This window comes from Pogoniulus pusillus, chromosome 19, assembly GCF_015220805.1.
Source record: "Pogoniulus pusillus isolate bPogPus1 chromosome 19, bPogPus1.pri, whole genome shotgun sequence".
Lineage (NCBI taxonomy): Eukaryota > Metazoa > Chordata > Aves > Piciformes > Lybiidae > Pogoniulus > Pogoniulus pusillus.
Window position 1 is genome coordinate 3,714,846 of NC_087282.1, and position 18,363 is coordinate 3,733,208.

Sequence of the window (18,363 nt, forward strand, 5' to 3'; positions counted from 1 at the left end):
AGCTGCTTACCCAGAGGAGGTTGGTGCTGGAGTTCCAGTGACTCCAGATGAGCTGACAGCTCTTCTCTACAAACCCCAGGAAGGGGAATGGGGAGCCCATTCCAGAGATGAAGAATGTGAACGAGTCATCCGCGGGATCGAGCAACTCCTTTCCCTAGGTATGTTAGCAGAGGAAAGGTGGGAGGGTCGAGAGCATTGGGTGTGGTGGCATGTGGCTGAGGAGCAGAGAGGATGAAGTGGTGGGAGTTGATGTGGAGTGTCTGAAATGGGCTCAACTGAATCATTGAAGTGAGCCTAATAATCCCCTTTTTTTGGTGCTTGCCTCTCCTCCTTTCCAGTTAATGGTGCTCAGAGGGCTGCAGCAGCTCTGCTATGAGGACAGGCTACAAGAGTTGGGGCTCTGCAGCCTGGAGAAGAGAAGGCTTCCAGGAGACCTTGGAGTGGCCTTCCAGTGTCTGAAGGTCACTTACAGGAAGGCTGGGGAGGGACTATTGACAAGGTCTTGTAATGACAAGACAAGGGGTAATGGGTTTAAACTGGCAGAGGGGAGATTCAAACAAGGTGTTAGGAAAGAGTTGTTTGCAGTGAGGGTGGTGAGACACTGGCACAGGTTGCCCAGGGAGGTGTTCAAGGCCAGATTGGATGAGGCCTTGAGCAACCCGTTCTAGTGGGAAGTGTCCCTGCCTATGGCAGGGGATTGGAAGTGGATGATCCTTGATGTCCCTTCCAACCTAAACCATTCTCTGATTCTCAGTGGGTCATACCCTAATATGAGCAGCACAACATTGAATTAGACCCCTCAAAAAAAACCCAACTAGCAAATCCTCACCAACCACCACCTCAGAACTCATTTGTCACTGTTTAATAGAAGGCTGTGATTCAAATTCTATCCTCTATTTATATCCAGGACCCCTCTGTGGTCTTAGATGATGGCTGTAGTATTCCTGTTGTAAGTGAAGATGCCATGCTGCTTGTGAGCAGTACAGCTGGCTGTTGGTGTGCAGACCTCAGAGGTGGTGCTTAAACAATAAGTGCTTCTTCAAGAGTAGTTATCAGATGGTACAAGAAGAGGAAGAAGAAGAATCCTCCCCTTTGGGTAATGACATCACCACCTGTAGATCTGCATTGCTGCTGCTGAATTGCTAGAAAGAGGACCCAGAAACCATTCTAAGGAATCTGATGATGTTACAACTTCCCCTGTGATGTCTTCTGAAGTATCTGAATTATTCTGATCTTTTGTCTTTCAGACATTTCTAATCCCTTTGCTGTTCCAGTGGACCTTAGTGCCTATCCCATGTATTGCACTGTTGTTGCTTACCCAACTGACCTCACCACCATCAGGAGGAGACTTGAAAACAGGTTTTATAGGTCAGTTTTTATTTGGTTGTGATCTGTGTTTGCTGTAGCTCCATTGAGGACAAACTGTTCAGCTGAATACTGTGTAACACCACTTCATTTCTTCTGTGAGCCAACAGCAGAAGGTCAGATACAGAAAGGGAGGCTGTAGCCAGCTGGGGTTGGGCTCTTCTGCCAGGCAAGCAGCAACAGAAGAAGGGGACACAGTGTGAAGCTGTGCCAGGGGAGGTCTAGGCTGGATGTTAGGAGGAAGTTGTTGTCAGAGAGAGTGATTGGCATTGGAATGGGCTGCCCAGGGAGGTGGGTGGGGTGGCTATGCCTGGAGGTGTTGAAGCAAAGCCTGGCTGGAGCACTTAGTGCCATGGTCTGGTTGATTGGCCAGGGCTGAGTGCTAGGTTGGACTGGATGAGCTTGGAGGTCTCTTCCAGCCTTGTTGATTCTGTGATTCTATGAAAATGAGTCTTTTCCTGAAGAATAATCTCTCTTGGCCACATAGTTTAGGCAAAAGCTGTTATAGCTGGACCTGGAGCATCCTTTATGTTTACCATGCAGACCCATACCCTCTGGGTGTGTTGTAGGCAGAGCACACAGGTTCTTCTGTACCTCTGCTGCCTTTGGACCAGACTCTTTCCTTGCATTTCAGTCACCAGAAGTGGGCTAAATAGTGTGGGAAAGTGGAAATCTCCATTTTTCCAGACGAATTCAGGACAAATAACGCCCTGCTCTTTTCTCTCTGAGGACCACTTTGTCTCTAAGGCTTTCTCTGAGTGGGAGCAGTCAGTAGTCATCTTCTGGTTTGTTTCCTCTTTTCATTCCATTCATTCCTGATCAGAAACACCTCTGCTACAAGGACAGGCTGAGGGAGCTGTGGTTGTTCAGTCTGGAGAAGGTTCCAGGGAGACCTAATAGCAGCCTGCCAATACCTAAAAGGGGCTACAAGAAGGCTGCAGAGGGACTGTTTGCAAAGGTCTGCAGGGACAGGATGAGGGCAGTGGTTTGAAATGAGAGAGAAGCAGACTGAGATTGGATATTAGGAACAATTTCTGCACCAGGAGGCTGGGGCAACACTGCAGCAGATTGCCCAGGGAGGTAGTCGAGGCCTCAGCCTTGTTGCTATTCAGTGTCAGGCTCGATAAGGCTCTGAGCAACCTGATCTAGTGGAAGGTGTCCCTGCTGACTGCAGGAGGGTTGGGATAGATAACCTTTGGATGTCACTTCCAACCCAAACCATTCTATGACCTTTCCACAATGCTGTTGCAGCCTGGCACATTGGGGCAGTCAGCAGGACATGGGCACTGACAACTTCCCTTGGTCTATAACAACCTCTCTCTCCCCAGGCTGAATTGCCTGATTTGTTGTTTGGGGCTTTTTACTGAGCTCAGAAGGAAATTCATGTAGCTCTTCCTCTCCATCCCCTTTCCTTCTTGCCTGCAGGAGGATCTCTGCCCTGATGTGGGAGGTACGCTATATTGAGCATAATGCCAGGACCTTCAACGAGCCTGACAGCCCAATAGTCAAAGCAGCCAAAGTCGTCACCGACGTCCTGCTGCGCTTCATTGGGTACGCACGCTGCTGCCTCGCCCCCTCGCTGCTGCCTCGCTGCTGCCTCACCCCCCTCACTGCTGCCTTGCACCCCTCACTCACTGCTGCCTCACCCCCTCACTGCTGCCTTGCACCCCTCACTGCTGCCTCATCCCCTCACTGCTGCCTTGCACCCCTCACTGCTGCCTCATCCCCCTCACCACTGCCTCACCCCCTCACTGCTGCCTTGCCGCTGCCTCACCCCCCTCACTGCTGCCTTGCACCCCTCACTGCTGCCTCACCCCCCTCACTGCTGCCTTACACCCCTCACTGCTGCCTTGGACCCCTCACTGCTGCCTTACACCCCTCACTGCTGCCTTGGACCCCTCACTGCTGCCTCACCCCCCTCACCGCTGCCTTGCACCCCTCACTGCTGCCTTACACCCTTCACCACTGCCTCATCCCCCTCACTGCTGCCTCACACTCCTCACTCACTGCTGCCTCACCACTGCCTCATCCCCTTCACTGCTGCCTCACACTCCTCACTCACTGCTGCCTCACTGCTGCCTCACCCGTGTCACCACTGCCTTACACCCCTCACTCACTGCTGCCTCCCCCACCTCTCTGCTGCCTCACCCCCTTCACTCACTGCTGCCTCCCCCCTCACACCTGCATCTTCTGAGATCTTTGGTTATGGATTTTGGCTTCTGTTGTCGCCCTTACAGGGATCAGAGCTGTACTGATATATTAGAAATCTATAACAAAGTGAAAGCAGAAGATCTCAGCAGTACTGATGAAGAAGAGGAGGTAAGACCAGCGAGTCTGAGTGTCAGAACTTCTCACCTCTTTGAATTCAGCACTTGGAAGAAATATGGGGCAAAAATTGTTTGAGTTTTTGCTCTATGGACACTGAGTTTTTCAGTTGGGCCTTTTTAGGTCATTGATGTTGCTCTCCTAGGGCAATAAAGCTGGGAGAGGAGTTTTTACAAGGGCTTGTAGTAATAGGTTGAGAGGGAATGGGTTGAAGCTTGAGGAAGGGAGATTTACACTGGAGATTAGGAATTTTTCTTTTTCCAGTGAGGGTGATAGACACTGGAACAGTTTGCCCAGGGAGACTGTGGATGTCTCCTCCCTGGAAGTGTTTAAGGCCAGGTTGGATGAGGCACAACCTGGGCTAGTAGAAAGTGTCCCTGCCCATGGCCAGGGGGTTGGAACTGGATGACCTTTAAGGTGTCTTCCAACCTAAACAATTCTATGAGTAAACTCTCTTAGGTAAATAACAGTGATTCTTGGAGCTACCTGTCATTAATCTTCTCTCAGTACCTGGTGTTTTGTTGGGAAATGAAGGAAGTATGAACTGGGGCTGTTGTCCCTCTGGCTGGGCAGACTGAATTGCAGCTCTCCTACTGCCACAGCAAGGCAGCAGAGCTGGTTTTCTTCCGTAGTTCTGTGCCATCTCCTCTCAGTTGTACCATGAGTTATTTTTCATTCCTGGGAGAAACCTGTGTCCAAAGGAGTTTTTATCAATCCAGATTCAGGAAAGAATATAACATACATCTGATGTAAGAAGGGTGTTGCCTGGGACCTGAATTCAGTGCAGCTGCTTGAACTCTGCAAGACTGGGACTTAGCTGAATCTTAAGGACTGAGAAGCAGACATTCATAGTTCACCTCTGCTTATATGTAATTTTTGTGGGAGCAAACTTGGAAAAGAGAGGAAACAGCTTACCCACTTCGTATAAGTTACCTTAAATTCTAGTGTGAAACTGGTTTCTGTTTTGCTTGAACCACTCGTTGCATTTGAGCAGGGTAAAACTGCTTGCTGCTGGCTGGTTTTGATCTGCTTGAGCAGTGTAGAACTGCTTGCTGCTGGCTGGCATGCTGTGTAACCATCACCTTTGCCTTTAGGTGGCAGAAGTCGATGTGGATTCGGACGCTCCGGGAACTTCCTCTGGCAAAAGAAGAGTGAGTAGAACATTTCTGCTTGCTCTGGGATAGATCAGGCATGAAAACATTGCTTTAAGTCCGGGATGGTTGTGCAGTCTCCTTCTCTAGAGATCTCTAAAACTCACCTGGATGCATTCCCGTGTGACCTGCCCTAAGTGGACTTGATCTCAGGAGATCCTTTCCAGCCCCTAGCATTCTGTGATTGTATGGTTAAACTTTTTCCTAGCATGTAGGATAAGAGCATGAGAGGATAAGAAGCTAGATGTAATCTGGTAACCTGTGCTCTGCTTCCCCAGCAGTGTGGGCAGCAGGTGGAGGCAGGGGATTCTGCCCTTCTGCTCTGCTCAGGCCTCACCTGCAGCGCTGAGTCCAGCTCTGGAGTCTTCAGCATAAGGACCTATTGGCTAGAGGAGGCCACAGCAGTGATGTGAGGTCTGGAACCCCTCTGCTCTAAGAACAGACTGGGGCTGTTCGGCATGGAGAAGAGAAGGCTCCAGGGAGACCTTCTTGTGGCCATTCAGTTCCTACAGGAGCCTCTAAGAAAGCTGGGGGCATGGTTTTTAGCAGGGCCTGTTGTGAGTGGACAAGAGGCAATGGCTTTAAACTAAAAGAGGGAGATTTTAACTAGATAGAATGAAGACTTTTTTCCACTGAGGGTGGTGAGACACTGGCCCAGGCTGTCTAGATAGGTGGTAAAGCCTCATCCCTGGGTAACGCATTCCAGGTCAGGATGTTTGAGGCTCTGAGCAACCTGCTTCAGTTGAAAATGTCCTTGCTGACTGCAGGGTGGTTTTGGTCCCTTCCAATCAAAAGCATTCTGTGATGCTAAGATTCTATGAATTCAGTTACAGCTGTAAGTGGCAGACTGAGGAAGTTACTGTGGAAGAAAACTTAATTCCTCAATAATCTTTTTTTATTTGAGTTGAAAGATACCTGGAACAGAGTCAATTTTCAGTCAGATTTGGATGAAAGCTGATAAAAATAGCAAGGCTGGATCTGAACTACTACAGACCTTTCATGGCCTGTTCTTCAATCTGCATCTTGTGCCATCAGCTACACCTTACTGTGATGGTGGAAATTTGCTTTAAAGCAGAATGCTGCTAGATTAGTAGCAACTTGAAGGGGAAAATGTGAGTGTAAAATTCTGAAGTGCTTGTGCTTGCCTGCAGGTCAGACGCCGAATCAAAAGGCAGCCCTTGAAAGCAAGTCCTGATGCTTGGAAAGAGCAATGCAAGCAGCTGTTAAACCTGATTTATGAAAGAGAGGACTCTGAGCCTTTTAGACAGCCAGTTGATCTCTTCTCCTATCCTGTAAGTACAGCTTCTAGATTCAATGTTTGAGAAGCCATCTCTTGGCAAAACGTCCACACCTGGTGTGTTTCAAAGGTCTGCCTTTGAGAGCTGGAAAGCAGCACGTTCTGGGCACTGATGTGCTCACACCTTAGCTATCTCAAGTAGAAATGATTACTTGGGGGCCACTAGTGTAGACTGTCAAGGATTAGGGCTGGGCTGGCCAGTAGAGAAGTGACAGACTGTGTGAACCCCTCTGCCTTCCCAAAGGGAGGACAAGGGGAATGGAGAGAGAGACTGATGGGCTGGGAAACCAAACCACCTTTGATGTCATGAAATAGACACAAACCAATACCAGACCCAACCCCTGATGGCAGTGACATCACTGTCACCACTGATGCTGTGGCAAGCACCAGGGAAGTCCCAGAGTGGATTTGGCAGCAGAAGGCAACCAGATTCAGAAACTAAGTTCTGGTACTGGATTCAGGACCTCATGGATCAGAATCTAGGGCAGAACAGGCAGAGTCCTCCGCAAGCATAGGCCACTGAAGAAGAGGTTTGACCCTGGTGATCCCTCAGCTTTATCTGACTATGCCATACATGGGATGGAATCCCTCGTTGGTCACTTTAGGGTCACCTGAACTGTCAGCTCCACCCTGCAGAGTGCCACTTTTTACTTACTGCACTCCAATTTGGCACAGAGGATTTAGCAGTGACCTTGGTCTGCACCCCAGCCTTTGGTACTGACTCCAACCATCAGCAGCATCACTGCTAGGAGCAGCCACTGTGAAAACATGCCCTGAGCTGCAGAAAGTGCCAGCACTGAGAAGAGACTGAGCTGGGAAGTGAAATCCCTGAAGAGAATCAGCTCTGCTCTGAGTCAGGGCTGGAGATGGCTGCAGACTTTGGTGGGTTTATTGCTGTAGGCTTTGGCAGCCTTTGTTTTCTTGTGTGTTGCTACAGGATTACCGAGACATTGTAGACACTCCTATGGACTTCAGCACTGTGAAAGAAACCTTGGAAGCAGGAAACTACACCAGTCCCTTGGAATTCTACAAAGATATCCGTTTAATATTCTGCAACTCTAAAGCTTACACTCCTAATAAAAAGTCTCGAGTGAGTAGCACAATTTTAATGCTTTCTGAGCCCCTCAATTCAAGAGAGATGTTGAGGTGCTGGAAGGTGTCCAGAGAAGGGCGATGAAGCTGGTGAAGGGCCTGGGACACAGAGCCTATGAGGAGGGGCTGAGGGAGCTGGGGTTGTTTAGCCTGGAGAAGAGGAGGCTCAGGGGTGACCTCATTGCTGGCTACAACTACCTGAAGGGAGGCTGTAGCCAGCTGGGGTTGGTCTCTTCTCCCAGAAAACCAGCAACAGAACAAGGGGACACAGTCTTAAGTTGTGCCAGGGGAAGTATAGGCTGGATGTGAGGAGGAAGTTCCTGGCAGAGAGAGTGATTGGCATTGGAATGGGCTGCCCAGGGAGGTGGTGGAGTGGCTGTGCCTGGAGGTGTTGAAGCCAAGCCTGGCTGGGGCACTTAGTGCCATGGTCTGGTTGATTGGCTAGGGCTGGGTGCTAGGTTGGGCTGGCTGAGCTTGGAGGTCTCTTCCAACCTGGTTGATTCTATGATTCTTTCCAAAACCTCTGGCCCTGCCTGACCACAGTGTCTGAAATAAGGTCTGCAGCTGAAGAGCAAAGCTCTACATTGTGGAAAGGAAAAGAAGCAGCAATAAAAACAAGTAATAGATGTCCATTCTGGGACAGTGGTTAAAAAATTTGCTGAGTTCTGCTGACACAGATCACTTCTGGGTTTTGTTGTCACCTGAGCTTTGTGAACTTCTGAGAAGTGGTGTGGTTAGATGTTGAGTATTTGCAGCAGAAAACTGTTTGCCAGTTGCTTTCCTACTTTCAATAGCCTCGTTTCCAGGAATAAATTATCAGCCTGATAGCTGCATATCTGCAGATAAGGATCTTTAGTAAATCTCCTGCTAATGCAAGTGTTGTGCAATATTTCTATTACTGGAGGAGAAGAGCATTAGGATAGTTAATTTTTTTCTAGTTGACTTAGTATCCCTGGGAAACCTTTCACAGAGTGTTGCCTTTGTTCTCAGGTGCTAAGCTTGCTTTTTGCTGCCTGCTGGAAGAGAAATCTGCTTAGAAAAAAAAATAGAGCCCTAAATGGGATATGGCAAGGTGGAAAGGGGAGACCAAAATGTTAGAATGGAGGTAATTTCCTGTGAGCTGGGTAAAACAGCTGCTAAATGTATGACTGGCCATGGAAACCTGGACGTGATTTCAGCCAGCAGGGCTAGAGGAGTGATTGTCTGCTTGTACTGAGTGCTGGTGAGGCCACACGCTGCTGTCTGCAGGGAAGTTGTAGCTGAGTGGGGGTCAGTCTCTTCTGCCAGGCAGCCAGCAACAGCCCAGAGAAGAGGAGGCTCAGGGCAGAGCTCATTGCTGTCTGCAACTACCTGAGGGAGTCTGTAGCTAGGTGGGGTTGGTCTCTTCTGCCAGGCAAGCAGCAGCAGAACAAGGGGACACAGTCTGAAGCTGTGCCAGGGGAGGTCTAGGCTGGATGTTAGGAGGAAGTTGTTGTCAGAGAGAGTGATTGGCATTGGAATGGGCTGCCCAGGGAGGTGGTGGAGTGGCTGTGCCTGGAGGTGTTGAAGCCAAGCCTGGCTGGGGCACTTAGTGCCATGGTCTGGTTGGTTGGGCAGGGCTGGGTGCTAGGTTGGGCTGGCTGAGCTTGGAGGTCTCTTCCAACCTGCTTGATTCTATGTTGATTGGCCAGGGCTGGGTGCTAGGTTGGACTGGCTGAGCTTGGAGGTCTCTTCCAACCTGCTTGATTCTATGTTGATTGGCCAGGGCTGGGTGCTAGGTTGGACTGGATGAGCTTGGAGGCCTCTTCCAACCTGCTTGATTCTTTGATGATATGATTCTATGACCTCGAGTGCTGGGTTCAGTTCTCACTACGAGAAGGATATTGAAGTGCTGGAGCATGTCCAGAGAAGGGCAACAAAGCTGGCTAAGAGTCTAGAGCTTAAGTCTTCTGAGGAAAGGCTGAGGGACCTGGGGCTGTTCAGTCTGCAGAGAAGAAGGCTCAGGGGAAACCTTCTTGCTCTCTACAACTCCCTGAATGGAGACCCAGGCAGCAGTTGGTCTCTTCCCCCAAATAACAAGTGATAGGACAAGAAGAAATGGCCTCAAGTTGTTCCAGGAGAGGTTTAGATTGGATATTTGGAATAATTTCTTATCCAAGAAGGTTGTCAAGCCCTGTAATAGGCTGCCCAGGGCAATGATGGGGTCTCTATCTCTGGGAGGGTTTAAAAGGCTGCATAGATGTGGTAGTGAGGGACATGGGTTAGTGGTGTGCTTGGCAGTGCTGGGTTAATGGCTGGACTCAATAATCCTAAAGGTCTTTTCCCATCTAAACCATTGTATGAAGGAAATAAGTGGAGGATTGCAAGGAAAACAGGAATCTTAGTGAGTTATTTACTGCTGCCACCCCTGGGAACTTCCCTGTGCATTAATAACTGAGCAGCTTGTGAGTCAGCTCCCAAATTACTTTAATAGAGTGGCCCATCAATATCCATTTGCTTAAAGACTCTGAAGTGCCTCAGTGAGGTGATCCCTGCTGGAGGGCTGGGGCACACAGCTGGGCCTTCTGCCATGGCACCTTCATCTGCTGCCAAATGCCAACATCCTGAGGTTTTCCAGCCCCTTTACCATCTTTGCTTGTAACATCCTGAATGGAGGCAAGAAGGGTAGGGCTCTACATACCAAAGCTAAAGAAAGGGACAGTACTGAAATAAAAGGGTCTGGGTTAAAATTAAGTTACTGTATCAAAGAGATTTTATCTCCAAAATGAAAGAAATGTGAGGAAGTCAGAGTATAAGATGATGGTAACACCACTTTACAATCAGAATGGTTTGGGTTGGAAGGGACCTCCAAAGGTCATCCAGTCTAACCCTCATGCACTCAGCAAGGACATCCTCCTCTAGAGCCAGTTGCTCAGAGCCTTGTCCAGCCTGACCTTGAATAGCTCCAGGGATGGGGTCTCAGCTACATCCTTGGGCAATCTGTTGCAGTGTTCCACTACCCTCATGGTGCAGAACTTGTTCCTAACATCCAACTTAAATCTGCTCTTCTCTCATTTCAAACCTTTGCCTCTTGCCCTGTCCCTGCAGGCCTTTGCAAACAGTCCCTCTGCAACTTTCTTGTAGCTCCCTTCAGGTACTGGCAGGCTGCTGTTAGGTCTGCCTGGAACCTTCTCCTCCTCTCCTTCTTTTCTCCTTCCCTTCTCCTTCTCTCCTTCTTCTTACCTTCTCTTCTCCTTCTCTCCTTCTCCTTCTCTCCTGCTTTTCTCCTTCTCTCCTCTTCTTCTCTCCTTCTCCTTCTCTCCTGCTTTTCTTCTCTCCTCTTCTTCTCTCCTTCTCTTCTCCTTCTCTTCTTCTTCCTCTTCTCCTTCTCTTCTTTTTCTTCTTCTCTTCTCTTCTCTTCTCTTCTCTTCTCTTCTCTTCTCTTCTCTTCTCTTCTCTTCTCTTCTCTTCTCTTCTCTTCTCTTCTCTGTGGTTATGTGATTTTCAGCAGCAGGATGATGTGGGTATGAGGAAGGAATTGAAAACTTCACTGTATTTGTGCTGAGTTTGAACTATTATTTCTTGTAACTCAAACATGTCCAAGGTGAGATCAGGAACAGAAGTAAACAGTCTGCAATAGAGAGAAAGAGCTGTGAGTGAATTTGTGGGTGAGGCTGCACAGAGGCAAGGCCCAGAAAGGGGTCAGCAAAATGGTTTAAGGGTTTTGACATCTGGCATTTGACATAGGAATGAGGATATTTTAGTTGGCTTCTGCGTGCAGCTTTGTGGGGTTGGTGTGAGGAGTTGTCAGAAAGGTATTAAAGGAAAAACAAAAGGTGAGTGAGCAGCAAAGTTCAGTTGTTTTTCCTTTGGGACTTGGGGTTGTCTTACGGTGTGGCTCTGTGCTTTGTGGAGGTTAAAAAAGCAGGCAGTATTCCAGTAATCTCTGTATCCATTCTCCTTTAACTCTGTCAATACTTTGTACTACAAGGAATGAAACCCTTTTCTGAGAGCACTTCCTCTTGCAGGAGCAGAAAGGTACCACGGAAGGCAAGAATCTCCTAGTTGAATGTCACCAGGAACAATCCCTTTGTGCTACAAAAATCTGGGGCATCTCTGTGATTGATTTACATTTGGCGTCAGTGATCTCCTGCTTGTTCAGCTCCTAACGAGTGCCCCCCTGCTTTCTCACTCCAGATTTACAGCATGACCCTTCGACTGTCTGCCTTATTTGAAAACCACATGAAAGATATCATCTCTGAGTACAAGTCAGCCATGCAGTGTCCCAAGAGGAGGAGGCCACGGTACCGAAAGCGACTACGAAGCAGTAGCAGCTCACCCTCAACTAGCAGAGCATCCAGGTAACGGAGTGACAGCTGCTGCTGCTGCCACTGCAGCTCACAGGGGTAGGCAGCTCTTGGTGAAGAAGCAGTCAGAGTACCATGTACAGTTCTGGGTCCCTCAATTCAGGAGAGATGTTGCGGTACTGGAAGGTGTTGAGAGAAGGGCAGCAAGGCTGGGGAGGGGCCTGGAGCACAGCCCTGTGAGGAGAGGCTGAGGGAGCTGGGGGTGTGCAGCCTGCAGCAGAGGAGGCTCAGGGCAGAGTTCGTTGCTGGCTACAACTCCCTGAAGGGAGGCTGTAGCCAGGTGGGGTTGGGCTCTTCTGCCAGGCAAGCAGCAACAGAACAAGGGGACACAGTGTGAAGTTGTGGCAGGGCAGGTCTAGGCTGGATGTGAGGAGGAAGTTGTTGTCAGAGAGAGTGATTGGCATTGGAATGGGCTGCCCAGGGAGGTGGTGGAGTCGCCATGCTTGGAGGTGTTGAAGCCAAGCCTGGCTGGGGCACTTAGTGCCATGGTCTGGTTGCTTGGCCAGGGCTGGGTGCTAGGTTGGACTGGATGAGCTTGGAGGTCTCTTCCAGCCTGGTTGATTCTGTGATTCTGTGATTCATTTCCTGATGCCATTGCTCTTCGGGGTGATAAAATCAGGAGCTTCAATTCCGTGCACAGTTTGGAGTTTGTGCACAGTTCTGACAGTGAAAGACCACATGGTGAGAAGTTGTCCCTCTGGAGGAAGTGGGCTATCCAGGGAGGTTGTGGATGCTCCCTCCATGGAGGTGCTCTAAGCCAGGTTGGATGAGGCCTTGAGCAACCTGTTCTAGTGGGACGTGTCTCTGCCTATGGCTGGAGGTTGGAACTGGATGGGCTTGGAGGTCCCTTCCAACCTAAACCATTCTGTGACTCTATAAAATGGAAGGCCTTAGTTTAGTATGTTTGCCTTAGTTTAGTAATTGTTGAAAAGAAGTGCTGTGTGATGGCTTTCTGACTTCTGCATCAGGTGTTATCTTAGTTAAGGGAGGGGATTTTCCTGCTCTGCTCTGCTCTGTTCTGCTCTGCTGAGACCCCAGCTGCAGTGCTGGGTCCAGCTCTGGAGTCCTCAGAACAGCAGGTCCAGAGGAGGCCACATCAGTGATCCAGATCCTGGATCCCTTCTACTCTGAGGCTAGGCTGAGAGACTTGTTCAGCCTGGAGAAGAGAAGGCTTCATGGAGACCTTCTTGTGGCCTTTCAGTACTTAAAAAGAGGCCTGTAAGAAAGATCTGGGGATAGATTTTTTTAGCAAGGCCTGCTGTGACAGGACAAGGGCTGATGGTTTGAAACTAAAAGAGGGACATTTAGACTAGGTAGAAGCAAGACATTTTCTCCACTGAGAATGTTGAGCCCCTGGCCCAGGTTGCCCACAGAGGTGGTAGATACCTCATCCCTCTAACCATCCCAGTTTGTTTAGGGCTCTGAGCAACTTGCTCTAGTTGAAGATCTCTCTGTTGAGTGCAGGGGGGGGTGTACTAGATGAGCTTTAATGGTCTCTGAAAAGATTCCACAATCCTCCTCTGATTCTCCTCTAATGATAGTGTTTGTTTTGAAAGGTGAGAGAAAATCTTGTTCTTGCAAGCTCCTATCCACTTAGCAAACAGAACACTACTGTAACCATTTCCACGTGCCAGCAGTGGGAGAAGGAGCTCACTCGTGGTGTGCATTGGCTGCAAGAAACGAGGCCTGTTGCAAAGCAAATTGGATTTGAGTCTTTTGGTACTAACAGTTTTATCTCTTTGGGATATTTTGTGTCTTCAGCCCAAAAGGGAAACAGAAGCAAATGAAGATTCAACCCAAACCCAACCAGAATACCTCACTGCCTTTGACTAGGACTAGTTCTTCAGTTTCATCTCATGGTGAGGAATATTTTTCTAAGTGCATCCTTTCTCCTGCAGCAACTGGTGTGGGCAGATTGACTTTTATGTTCATGAGACACATGCAAAAGCCTCCTGCTGAGAGGGCAAGCAGCAAGGTCATGGAAATAATTGTCTGTGGGTTGGGTTATACTGAACTTGGCCCTCGGGGAGGGTCAGAGAATAGGGAACCTAGGTCTGTCCTAGGTGAGAATTAGCCTAGTGAGAGGAGCCTGAGTTCCCTGGCCGTGGGCTTCTCTGATACAGCCCTTGCAAAGGCATTAAGCTTCCTTAGCATGACACCATGGAGCAATCTGTATCTTCATGACTGCAGAGGCAGCTCAGGGAGATCAACCTCCTGACCTGGGCTAACTCAGATGATAGAAAACCTCCCCAAACAGCTTTGCATTGCAACCCTATAAACAGAGGATACACATTTCTGTCACATTAGTGGTGTCCTGTCTATAGTTTCAGACACAGCAGAAGAAGCTGTAGGCTCAGCAGCTGGTGAAGAGCTGGAAGGTCAGCCATCTTCCTCAGGCTCAAATGCACAGAGCAGAAGTGGAAATCCTATGGATCCAGGGAAAAGCAGGCCAGTCCGGAGCAAATCCACACCAGTGAAACAAGGTGAGAAGTAATCAGTATCCTGGGCTTTGTGTGGCTGGGTTCACTAGGCAGGGAAGATGCTGCTTCTGTTCTGATGCTTATGGTGGTGTTAGCTGAGTCTAGAGTTATGCCATGTTTCCAAACCACGTTAAAGAGCTGAATTTCCCTTTCTTCTTCCAGTTCTCTGGTCTCCTCTCTGAGGTGTGGTGTGCACCTGAGGTCCTTTAAGATTCCTCCAGCTAGAAAAGTTTGATTACTCTTAAACATCTTGAGAATTACACTTCCTTTAGGAGTTACAAACCCAACAAATCCTCAAGTTGAAACCAAGGGTTAAAGTTGTAAATGTTTTAGCCATAATCGTGACTGATTGGTTGTGATTAGAGGGGAAATACTGTTTGAAACTGTCTCTGGGACAGGGATGTACTGGGAACCAGACTTTGCACTGAGGTGGGTGATGAGTGAGCCTTGGCTGAAGCCCCGAAGCCTTTCTGTCCTGCATCAGTGTTGCAGCTGAGCTTTTCATCTCCCGTGTTAAAGAAGATGTTTAATCTTCCTTGTCAGATTCATCACTCTGAGTATTTTGGGTCCCAGGCCAGTGGGATCCTTTCTGCATTTCAGTTAAGGTGCTCAGCAATCTTCATAGGCTATTGCCTTGGAATTGTGTTCCCTGCAGTGAGCCTTCTGAGAACATACATCTGATGGGGAACAAATACTGCTTGCAAAGTGCTCTTTTTGTGTGTAGAAGGAGTCTTTTGCCTATCTGCACCCCGGGCAGGACTCATTTTAGCTAAAGGTTAGCTGTTTGTGTCTCACCCAGTCAGCCTGGAGCTTCACTGAACAGAGAGTCAGCAGAGTCTGCGGTGCCTGCTTCCAGACTAGGTGCTCTGTGTTTGCTTTGTCTGATAAACTTTCCTTTCGAGCACCTCTTTGTCTCCACAGCACATAAAGGTCATCTGTGGCGAGCAGCGCAGAGCTGGACCATTTCCAGAGCACAGCTCAAAGGCAGATGAGGCAAATCCCACTTCTTGTATCCTCCTTGGCTGGGGCATGAGCGCTGATAACCGATAGGGTTTGTTTTGTGTTCGCTTAGATCACTCTCCCGAGGGACCGCTCACAAACGGTGATGGCAGAGAACCGCGGGCGGGAGTCAAGAGGAAGCTGCTGAGCGCATCAGAGGAGGATGAGCGTCTGGAGGAGGTGGAGGAAGAGGAGGAGGAGAAGAAGAAGAGAGAATTGAAGGAGAAATCTGGTTTGTCTTCGTCGGAAAGCGGGGAGTCGGGGTCCAGTTCCAGTTCTGAGAGCAGGAGCGGCTCCGACTCGGACTCGGAGTCGACGTCGCGGACGGATCAGGATTACATCGACGGCGACCACGACTACAGCAAGGTTGTGCAGTCCAAAAAGCCCAAGAGGAAGATCAAGAGGAAAATCGCCGGCGGGAAGCGGAACTGGCAGGGCAGAGGAACAGGGAGGAGAGGGAGATGGGGGCGGTGGGGGAGGTGGAGTCGAGGAGGAAGAGGCGGTAGAGGCGGAAGAGGCTGCGGCAGGGGACGAGGTGGCGGCAGGGGAGGAAGAAGAGGCCGAGGAGGCAGAGGAGCTTCCCGAGGAGCCACCAGAGCGAAGCGCGCCCGGATTGCGGACGACGAGTTCGAGACCCTGTTTGGAGGGCAGTTTGGGGAGAACATGTTCGGGGGGAGGTTCAGCAGGCCCCCCCGGATCAAAACCAGGAACGAGGGCAGGAGAACCGTCCTGTACAACGACGACTCCGACAACGACAACTTCGTGCACACCGAGGATCCTTTGAACCTTGGTACTTCCAGGTCAGGCAGGGTGAGGAAAATGACAGAGAAAGCCAGGGTCAGCCATCTGATGGGATGGAATTATTGACAGGTGGGGGGAAAAAAAAAAGCAAAACACAAAACCAACCAAACTTTTGGAAGACTTTTTAGAACTTCAAATGGCCTTTTACTGCAGGGATTTTACCAGAAAAAAAAAAAAAAAGTAAAAAGACAAAAAAAAAAAGAAACAAAAACAGAAACCCAAACAATCTACCAAGCAAGTCGTTGCTGCGGGGACTCCACTCACCTTTCACAGTGGTGCTTTTCCATGATGTCAGTTTTGCATTTGTTTTGGAGCTTTGGATTGCCACACTTCATTGGTCAGAACAAGCCTTAGTCATTAGGCCTTAAATTACAGAAATTCTTCCCTCCTCCCCTTTCTCTCCCCAACCCACCCCCCCCCCACACACACACACTACCAGTTCATCCCATCCGAGAGGCTTCCAGCTTCTAGCTGAGAACATGATGCTTTCCAGCCACCCATTCTGACTTCTCTCCCTCCTTTCTTTTGTGTTTTGGGTTTGTATTGTATAGAACTAGCACCTTCTTACAGAGTTTTTATGTGGTTTCTGCCATAAAAATCCTTATACACAGTAATAATGAATAACTTTTTGCACAATACACCAATCCTAAAGGCAGCTAAAAAATGTTTACAGTTTCTATCTTGTAAGAAGGATCTGGATTATTTTAATCTTCCCAGGCCAAACGTTGATGAGTTGTGCTGAGCTGATGTCTATACTGACAGTTCAGTGGGGGGTGGGGGGGGGTGGGGGGGGGGGGGGGGGGAGGGAGGGGTCCTGGCGTGCTTTCTATGGGTTCTTTCTTCATGTACAGAGTGACAAAGGGTTGGTGCCTTGTAAATATGTAGCAAACCTTCGATGTGGTGTGTCCTATGTGTGCATTAACTTTATTAAAAGAGAATACTTGAGAAGTTAACGGATATCTAGACAAAAAAAGGTGCCAAATGCAAAAGTTAACTTGCATCTATTTTCTTTTTTTTTTCCTTCCTTTTTGGTTTGTTTGTTTTCTTTTTGGTCCTCTCCTATTTTTATAGTGTTAATAGAGATTGTGCAGCTAAGGGGTGACTTCAGCATTTGAAAGGTTCCTCCTCCTCTTCAAAGCATAAGGTGATTTTATTTTGTTGTTGTTGCTGTTTAAATTGTAGCTCAGCTACCTCTATTTACAACTACTGGAAATGGAAAAGAAAATAGATGCTGTTGTTCAGCACCTGGTGATGAAGAGGCAAGAAAGGGGCGTAGAGGGCTGGAATTGCTTGTGGAGTTGTAGAGTGAAATATCTTCATTGTGTTGCCCCAATGAGAACAAGTCTCAGTAATTCTCAGAGTTTTCAGAAGCAGAAGGTTGTCAGCAGGTAGGCACTCTGCTGCCTCCCACACCTTTCTTGCTCAGTGCAGATCTGTGATCGGTTTGATTTGCTCCTGGAGGGCACTGAGGGAGCGGGATGAAGTTTGGGTACCTCTGGGGGCTGGCAGCACAGATAAGCTCCTGTGCTCATCCTCCAGACAGACTCTGGCGTTTTAAGCTTCCAGAAGAGAATTCATGTTGCACTGTACTCTTGCTCTCCCTCAAAACTCTGACTTGAAAGCAGGAGTGATGTTGGTAGTGATGGTAGAGTGTATCAGCACCTTTGCGGTGTTGCCCCTTGGTGACCAGCAGCAGATGTTTGAGCTGGAGGTGAGCAGCCTCTTACTGCCTAGGGTCAGGCTGGAATGTAGCTGGGACTTAATCCTCTTCCGTTGTCTGAAGCAATCTGACAGTTCTGGCTTGGTTAAGAGAGTTGAGTTCTTAGGGAGAGAACAAACTAAAAGAGACTTGAAAGCTCTGGTGGAGTTTTTCTTTTGGGTTTTATTAACCTTTCACTCAATATCCTTGCAGTTGTTCTGTGCACAGCTTGGTCAATAACTCTGGAAACCCTCAGGCAGCAGAGAGTGACCCGTGGATATTCTCAGATGCAGAAGGAATTTAATTTTTTGGACTTTCTATATGAAGCAGTAGCTATTTTATCTCTCTTTCTTAAAATATATATATATATATATATATACAATAAAATGAAAAAAAAAATCCTAGTTAGATGCAAAATGACTTGAATAAAACACAGAGGTTTAGTTTTGTGCTGGAGGAGAGTTTATCCCAAATTGCTCAGAGCATTAATGTGACTTTATGGTACAGTACAAAAAATAAAACATCAGCCTTTTCATGTTTTGAAGGGACGTTTTGAATCAGGTGTGATTTGTTTCTGGACTTGATTCAGTTGTGTTTGGATGCAGGGGAGAGGAGTGCAGAGGCTCTCCTAGTTCTGATTCAGTTGTGTTTGGATGCAGGGGAGAGGAGTGCAGAGGCTCTCCTAGTTCTGATTCAGTTGTGTTTGGATGCAGGGGAGAGGAGTGCAGAGGCTCTCCTAGTTCTGATTCAGTTGTGTTTGGATGCAGGGGAGAGGAGTGCAGAGGCTCTCCTAGAGCTGATTCGGCTCTGTTTGCGTTGGGGGGAGGGG

At 48.5% G+C, this 18,363-nt stretch overlaps 1 protein-coding gene across 1 annotated transcript in view; it reads left to right on the top strand.

The window, feature by feature from the left end:
- Positions 1–16,052, top strand: part of BRWD3 (bromodomain and WD repeat domain containing 3) — a 75,275-nt gene extending 59,223 nt beyond the window's left edge. The window contains exons 30-40 of the mRNA XM_064158979.1: positions 3–158; positions 1,248–1,368; positions 2,791–2,916; positions 3,603–3,684; positions 4,785–4,841; positions 5,993–6,133; positions 7,076–7,228; positions 11,386–11,549; positions 13,317–13,414; positions 13,880–14,038; positions 15,108–16,052. Of these exons, the coding sequence (XP_064015049.1) occupies positions 3–158; positions 1,248–1,368; positions 2,791–2,916; positions 3,603–3,684; positions 4,785–4,841; positions 5,993–6,133; positions 7,076–7,228; positions 11,386–11,549; positions 13,317–13,414; positions 13,880–14,038; positions 15,108–15,901 (2,051 nt within the window). The 3' untranslated portion in view covers positions 15,902–16,052. The remainder of the gene's footprint in view (positions 1–2; positions 159–1,247; positions 1,369–2,790; positions 2,917–3,602; positions 3,685–4,784; positions 4,842–5,992; positions 6,134–7,075; positions 7,229–11,385; positions 11,550–13,316; positions 13,415–13,879; positions 14,039–15,107) is intronic.
- The last annotated feature ends 2,311 nt before the right edge of the window (positions 16,053–18,363 follow it).